The 8503-nt window shown below is 35.7% G+C and overlaps 2 protein-coding genes across 2 annotated transcripts in view; one reads left to right on the top strand and one right to left on the bottom strand.

Annotated features, from left to right (window-relative positions):
* LOC141293022 (SLC35A4 upstream open reading frame protein) overlaps positions 1 to 1751 on the bottom strand; it is a 3514-nt gene extending 1763 nt beyond the window's left edge. The window contains exons 1-2 of the mRNA XM_073825068.1: positions 1705 to 1751; positions 1176 to 1274 (exon numbers count right to left, since the gene is read on the bottom strand). Of these exons, the coding sequence (XP_073681169.1) occupies positions 1176 to 1274; positions 1705 to 1716 (111 nt within the window). The 5' untranslated portion in view covers positions 1717 to 1751. The remainder of the gene's footprint in view (positions 1 to 1175; positions 1275 to 1704) is intronic.
* A 2292-nt stretch (positions 1752 to 4043) lies between these two features.
* apbb3 (amyloid beta (A4) precursor protein-binding, family B, member 3) overlaps positions 4044 to 8503 on the top strand; it is a 28286-nt gene continuing 23826 nt past the window's right edge. Inside the window, exon 1 of the mRNA XM_073825161.1 lies at positions 4044 to 4526. Coding sequence (XP_073681262.1) covers positions 4478 to 4526 — 49 coding nt within the window. The 5' untranslated portion in view covers positions 4044 to 4477. The remainder of the gene's footprint in view (positions 4527 to 8503) is intronic.

Here is an 8503-nt window from a genome sequence, read left to right as displayed (position 1 = left end):
TATAGTTTTATATTGTTTTTATTTCTATTATGTTGTTAATGTGATTGCAGTTCATTCTCTTACCTAAAGACATTATGTACGCAAAACTATTTCAACAGTAGGATTTTAATGTTTCTCTCATACTCACCAAGCCCAAGTTTATTTGATTCAAAGTACAGCAAAAACAGTAACATTTTAAAATATTTTTACTTTTCAAAACAACTGTTTTCTATTTGAATTTCTATTTCTATTGAATGATTTCAAATCTGAATTTTAAGCATCATTACTCTAGTCACAAGATCCTTCAGAAATTATTCTAATATTCTGATTTGCTGCTCAAAACTCATTATGTCAAAAAAGCAGAGTAGAATTTTTTCAGGATTCTTTGATGAAGAGAAAGTTCAGAAGAACAGCATTTATTTGAAATAGAAATATTTTGTATCATTATAAACGTCTTTATCATCGCTTTTGATCAATTTAAAGCATCTTTGCTAAATAAAAGTATTTATTTATATATTTTCCATCCCCCAAAAAATGGTATAGTGTACAGTGTTACAAAAGCTTATTTCAGATAAATGCTGATCTTTGGTTCTTTCTATCAAAGAATCCTGAAAAAATTTACCGTTTTAAACATTGATGATAATAATTATAATAATACAAAATGTTTCTTGAACAGCAAATCAGCATATTAGAATGATTTCAAAAGGATCATGTGACACTGAAGACTGGAGTAATGATGCTGAAAAGTTAGCTTTGATCACAGGAATAAATTACAATTTGAAATATATTGAAAAAGAAAGCAGTTATTTTAAAAGGTACAAATATTTCACAATATTACTGCTTTTAGATCAAATAAATGCAGACTTGGTGTGCAGAACAGAAATGAAAAATGATAACTTTTGACTATAGTAGTCTACCATTGTCTTTTTATCTGAGTTGTTTGTAGTGGTTAGTTAATGGTTTTTAACACTTCAAGGAAGACTTTGTAAATCCCTATGGGAACTAAATAGGCATTGTTGCACTCTTACATCAATGTTTACTGTGTTTTTTTAGCGCTATGAATTTATGTTACCATTTTAATGAGTATATAAACATGCTATTTTTACGCCGTTAATTGTTGCAGAAATGCGTCAACACTACGTGAAAAAGGGTCCACTGCTGAGTTTGACAAAAATTTTTGAAAAAAAAAGTCATGCCTGTGGAATCCCATTTCCGACTTCATCCTCCACCCGACGCTGAATGTTATCGAGTTGGTCTTTAAGAAGAGACAAGTCTTTCAGCTGCCTGAATGGATCCTGTTCAAGAAACATAAATACTGAGAAACAAACAACAAACATACCACCATATTTGTGGCTGTCAGCAATATGAGTCATCAGGGGTGTGCCACCATAAATGTCATTTTAATTCGGCGCCATCTATCACACATTTCAGTAAAGTAACCTATTGTTAAAGAACATTTAGGGATACGACAAAGCACAGGTTTTTAACAAAACAGACAGATGTTTGACAGAGAAAACACATGTAACTGCAACATTCAAAATGTTGAACTTGCAACAATGTGACCATCTAAAACAATACGAAACAGCAGATTTTGTTTTCTTTCCGTGATCTCGCTGCCAACAAATGCTATGCAAATTAACTAAACAGGAATCAAGAACAGTATCAAAATTACAAAACAGAAAGTGACTTATGAAACGTCTAGGTAAGTTCGTTGGCACCACCAACCTTGTCCGCCATGTCTGCTTGCGTGAGATCAGAGATCCTGAGCTCGATTGAGCGACCTGAAACACATTGTCCGCTTCAGACCGCGCTCCTAGTTTGATTACATGGGTCTGTCTCATACTCGACGATTTGTAAATACCGTAAATCTGTCAAAAATATATATAATATAATATTTGTTTTTTTTATAGTGTAATTTACAAAATACACGCGTTATTAATGTTTCATCATAAATGGCACCAAAAAACAATCTGTGTTGCGCGAGACAGTTAACAAAATTATTAAAAAGTTTTGCCCTCATTAATATTCGGTCGCTTATTAGCTATTACTATAGGAACCCTTGTGAAAAATGACTAAACTTTAGCAAAATAAATAAGTAAATAAATAAAAAACAAATTAAAAATATTTTTAACAAACCAAACAAACAAATAAAAATAAGAAAATATATAGGGTTCAGGCAATTCAGACATTTTTTTCCCAAAAGGCTAAAAGTGTCCCAGTTTACCCGAACTTACATTTACAATTACATGAAAAGGTATTATTTTAATTTGTATTAATTCAAAGCCTATTATATTAATCTATTACAAGCATCAATGGTAAACTAAAATGTAGGCTACTTTAATCTCATTTCTTATAAAATTTGTATGTCATGTTAATTATGAAGTTGCAATTTAGTATATTAAAAAAAACACTACCAGTCAAACGTTTTTGATTTTTTAAATGTGTTTTAAAGAAGTCTCCTCTGCTTACCAACCCTGCTTTTATTTGATCCAAAAATTTCTCCAAAGAGAAATAGAAATTAGACTTTTATTTAGCAAGGATGCTTTAAATTGATCAAACATGATGATAAAGTCATGTAATGTTACAAAAGATTTCTATTTAAAATAAATGTTCTTCTGAACTTTCTATTCATCAACATAATAATAATAAATGTTTTTGAGCAGCAAATCAGAATGTTAGAATGATTTCTGAAAGATCATGTGACTGGAGTAATGATGCTAAAAATTCAGTTTTGAAATCACAGGAATAATTTATTTTAAAATATATTCAAATAGAAAACAGATGTTTTAAATTGTAAAAAATATTTCTAACTTTTACTGTTTTAAATGCAGTCTTGGTGTGCTAAATTATTAAATCTTACTGTTCAAAAACTTTTTTGACTGGTAGTAGTGTACATTAACTTTCAATGTAACATCAAATAAGAGAGATAAGTTACAATTGTAATCAAATACTTTATGTGTGCTTTACTCAAAATGCATACAAATAAGTATAAATCTTTAAAGCATGGCAAAAGATTAATTAATATTATATTTCATTCAATACAATTAAGTGCACTTACATTCACAAGCGAGCTGAGACTTATGCTTTATTTTAAAAACACGTATTTCAACAGCAATGTAACCTATTTCATAACCTACATGAACTATGGCTTAAACATGCAGCATACAAAATATAATTATGTCATTATGTTATCGTTTCATCTATTACACTGATTGCAGAAAAGGCGCGATCCCGCTCTGCTTGTGACTCTGCAGAAGCGACAGAGAAGTCGTTGCCACGGCAACCAGAGGGATGATGCAAACGGAGGCTGGACGATGACGGACTTCGCTCGAATTCATGACGGGAGGAATTAAGGTGGACCAACACAACGCGAGCCAAAAACCTTTACACATTCACAGCTCTTTACTGACTACAGATTTTTCTTAAATAATAGTTCCCGTGTGGCAGTATGAGTCATACGTTCATATGTTTATGTAATACACACCTCAGTATTTAGTAACATTAGCTTGCTAATCGCAGTACAACACATCTAAAGGCGTACTTACGCTACATGTTTTCCAAAAACCTTGTTTTGAAGTCTAATAATGTAGCTAGTTAAGCTACATTCATTTTAGTAAATAAATCAACGCATAACATTATAACATAAACTCTTAATAGCATATTCTGATCCATATCCATTAAATAAAGGCTTTCAAATGTCCTGAAACTCAACCCCCAGTATCAAGACTGAGAGTTTGTTTTACTCTTCACATTACAGATGGTGATTCTCTGCCTCACTGTGTGGAACAGATTGGAGACACTAATTCTTCTCAGGAACACACGTCACAGTTTGTGCCCTGTTTGATTAATGAAAAATACTATTGCCCTTTTTGCTGTATATATTGTTGTATATATCCATTTAAAATATTTACACCTGAATTATTGTATAGGGAGCTGACGGCTCTGTTTGCCCTAGCAGTTTGCTTTCGTCAGCTATATGTTCAGCCATCCTTAAGGCACCACCATGAGCTTGGGGTGGCAAAGAGAGTGAGCGAGAGAGAGATGGAGGGACGAAGGAGGGGGAATAGCTGCAGGCATTACTGAATTACAGAATCCACAGAGAGACACACACACACACACAGTTACAGAGAGAGAGGTAGAAGCGATCTCGAAACAGCATCACTCTCTGCTAGACATTACGACAGTGAACAGAATAGAGAAGAGAGGAGAACAGAATAGCGTGATCGCACAAGCATTAGACAGAAAGACAAAGATGAGGTTGATTAGACAGCAGTGAAATTACCTGAGGGCAAAATAAAAGAGGGCATAGACGAGAGAGAGGAAAAGAGGAGTGTGGTTTTTAATCCTCTTGGCATGTGAGTGTATTCCTGGCTGTTTGGCACTGAGTGCGGTGGTCACCCTGTGTGTGAGTGTGTGCTGCAGAGTTTGTCGGTGGTGTTGGGACGCTTTGGACTGGAATGTATCTGAGTTAACCGCTGGGGGCTTTCGGGAAGACACCATGCTGGGCAAGGATTACATGCTCGCCATCATCATTGTCAACTATGACGGTAGGTACACGGATGCATCTGCACTTTCCTCTGCTCTTTGTTATTCTTCATCACTCTCTAGTTAGCACAGGCTGGAGGTGTCGGAGTGAGCGGAAGAGTTTCCCTTCCTCTACAAGATCGGAATCAGTCATTGTCTGTTATTCACATGCTCTACTGGTCACTTATGGACTTCACCTACAGGTGCTGTGTCATACTAGACCCACCCGACTGTTTAAAGACCTTGTTTTTGAGATGTTTAGTAAGGTGGACTTGATTTTGCTGGAATTCATTACAAGGAGATCCCACACAATCTAAAAAAGTTGCCTGGTGATATTGTTGAAAAATACATTTTCGTAGACCACCAGGCATAAAAGCGTTCATAGACAATGTCACCTGTGTGGTTCTGTTGGGATTATGCATCTGTTGCAGGATTCGATTATGGAAACACAGCGGCATAATTTGCCCACACAACATTAAGCATCAGATAGACCAGTAAACTCCTCCCCTTTGTGAGTTCATGTGATAGAGCTTGATATTTTTACAGTTTGGGGTGCAATCAGCGTGTAACGACTTATACAAAGAACTCAGAGCAAGAAAACAATGTTTATTATTAATTTTTGCACCTGCCTGAGATGTAGTGTCAAAGATAATATATTTAGCGCTGAAACAATTGTAATTAAAAGGACCTGCCTTGAGATCTTGCCAAAAGTTGCCCCTCAAAGTATTTAAATGAAACTTTCCAGATGATGAGCATTAGTGGGCTGATTTTTTTATCTTTATTTTTGCTTTCAGAAGACAATTTGAATGGTAGCTTAGACTGTTGTTGACCAGGACACATCACATTATCTTAATTTTCATATTCTGTTCACAGAAAAATGTTAAAAAAAAGATTGCATGTCTTGTGGTGTGACATGCCAAACACTTAATCTAAAACATAAAATAATAAAAAAATAAACTAATAAAATAGTATTCCTAATTCTTTCTAAAAAAATTAGTGATATATCAGTATATATATTTATTTATTCAGAGACTACCTGGAATATTTGTGAAGAAAAAACAACAGCAATAATACTAATACAAATATTAATAATTAAATTAAATTAATGTTACACCATAGGACTAATTAAAAAGAATTAGTAAAGGCAAAAACTTGTTCGGATGAAAAATTACACACCTAAAAATATGCACGTTGATTTATACGTTCATGTTTATACGTTTAATGTTGATGTTTATAATAAAGAGGACACCTTGTGCGTCAAGTACCCAGTGTCTGTAGAAAGGCAGAAACTGTCCTCACCGCATCCTCTCCACGTCATCACTCTTAAAATAACTTCTGTTAAACACACTGAGAGGAGGTGTGTGTGAGAGTGTGTTTGTTGTCTGTGTACGGGAGACAGTGAATGATCAAATAGCTGCTCCAAAAGCAAAGGCATTTAGACACAATGCTGAATGGTGCTGAGTGTATGCTGATGACAGGAGCTTCTGTAGATGTATAGGAATCAATTGCATTTAAGTCAAATTTTCCTGGCTTAATCAATTTTGTTGTACTTTCAGTTACTGAAACACTGCCTGCCTCATAGACACGTGGGCATAAGGGCTCCTCAAATAAAATGCTGTGTCTTGCCTCTTGATTTATTGAAGACCCAAGGATTAAGTCCCAGATGGACATTTATATCCACCTCGAGTCTTAATCTTCCCAGTCTGACCTCACACGGACATAACAGAATTGGGATTATCTGACCACTGACATAATGCCATTGGGATTATTTTTTCCAGATGTAGCTACAATTATCTCTTTCTGCTTCTCTATTTTTCTCTTCTATCCTGACAGAGTTCAAACCTGGACATAGAGCTTTGTCCTTTTCTTGGCTTTTTACAATATTCCCCATTTTTTTTTTTCCAATGGTGCCTCTTGGGCTTTTCACACTAGTTTGTAATTGGTTACAACTGTTTTGATGCAGCTTTAGCACTGTGTTTATTCACACTGAGTAGGTTTAGTACTGTCATATTGGGCTAAATCAAGTAATTTCAGTAGGAATCAGTGTCCTGGAATTTTGTATGAAGGCAAAAGATTTCGCAACGGCTTCAAGTTAGCTACATGGATTCACCACACTGGCCAGCGGAAAGCAGCTTGGTTTTAAAGTGACTTTTTGTGAGCTATGCGTTTATACATTTCTACTGACACTAGACAATAAACCTTTTTTGCAAAGCAAAATTTTGCCAAAATTTCGGCAATCTGTACATTGTACATTTACTGTTGTCTAGTGAATTCTCACTGACAGAATCAAGTCTTTTCAAAAGTAATCCAGGTGACCTGGAACAAATTTCCCTATGCAGATTTCACAACAGATTCCAGTTGGTCAGACTGCTTGGTTTGAATGTGACTTCTGTGTTTCATACTGCTACACTATTGATAATAGACAATGGAGCATTTTTGCCCTGAAAAACAAGTGCAAATAGCCCGCCTTGTTGGCAGAGGCTATTTACATTAACTCCGCCCATGTACGTGTGATTGGGCTAGTCAACACTACAAAAGACGAATGTCAAAATAAAAGCTCCAGTGGTGTAGACGGTAAAGCGCATGCCATAGTCTTTTTGATGCGAACAACCCAAATTCGAATTTTACATCTCACAATTTTACAAGGCATTTATTTTTAATAAAATCCTGCTATTTACACTTAGTGTAAATATAATCCATTGATTGCACTTTGTGTAAAAAGCATCTATCGCTAAGAAAATATGCTATTTTTAGAAATTTTGCTAATGTGACACATATTAGGCCTGTGGTAGAGAATGGCTATATCCCAGGGATAGAAGCAACCTTAACCAATGATTAAGAGTAGTCCAAATGCTTTTCTGTACTCCCTGTCTTGGAAACGTATGTCTACCTCATACTGCCCCTTTACTTTAAAAGTGGCTGAACTGAAAGGTGAAAAACACCTATTGATTGCAATCACTGCAGTAATGGTGCCTTTTATTACAGTTGTTTCAGTGGCTCATGGGAGTCAGGAGTGGTCAGTTCTGATTGGCCACATGAAAGCTCTCTGGTAAAGGCACAATTCAGGCATATTGTTTTTTAGACTCTGCTTGCAGTGGTTTCTGAGGCAACCAAGTGCAACACAGAAAACTAGGGATTGTCAGTGGAGAATTCCCACACTTTTTCTTTAATGTGTCTGTGGACACTCTCAAGAGTGATTGGGAGATGAGTAATGTGTACCGTTTTAATGTTCAAGTAGATTTCCAGATTTTTACTAAGGAGATTCAATAAATAGTGTTTTTTGAGTTGCAAGCTTCATTATAAATATAGCTTAAACAGGTTTAACGCCAACTTACAGAGCGTGTTGAGGAGAAGTGCTACTTCTTTTTCCAAGGCTTTGTTCATACTCCAGGGGAAGTGAGACAATATTTTTGGAAGCAACCACCTAACAACGTCCTTCAATCATTCATAACACCCTAATAACTGCATAACAACATAGTAAAAACCATTCAGAACACTTTAGCAATTGCATAGCATTATGCTTGGTACCATTCAGACCATATAGCAATGGCCTGACAAGCACCCAATCAGAGCTCTGCAGGAAATGTACAAATCTACTCAAACATTAAACTCTGAGATGCAGAGTGCCAAATAATGAGCATATATCAGACTTTGTCAACATTGTGAGACTTGCAGTGACTGTTTCCTACACCAAATTGGACACAAACAAACACAGTCCCTATATAGCAGTTGCTATAGGGACTGATCAGGCAGTAGAGGTTTTCTCAGGAGATCATCAATAATTCACAAACATCCTCTTCTCAACCCCTCCACCCCCCTGCTGTTTTCAGCATTCAATCTGTTGTTATCGCTTCATCCTCATGACATAGCCTTAGAGTTGTTAGTGGGTGCGTGATGGGAACTGCGGCACCACCTACGTGTGTAAAGCTGTGATACCACAATTACAGGAAGTGAGGTTTTATCTCACTGTAGCTTGAAACCACATTGCATTTGAGATTTG

The sequence above is a fragment of the Garra rufa genome, chromosome 19 (assembly GCF_049309525.1).
Source record: "Garra rufa chromosome 19, GarRuf1.0, whole genome shotgun sequence".
NCBI classification, from domain to species: Eukaryota; Metazoa; Chordata; class Actinopteri; order Cypriniformes; family Cyprinidae; genus Garra; species Garra rufa.
Note: the sequence above shows the minus strand (reverse complement) of the source record. Positions and strands in the feature narration are given on the sequence as shown.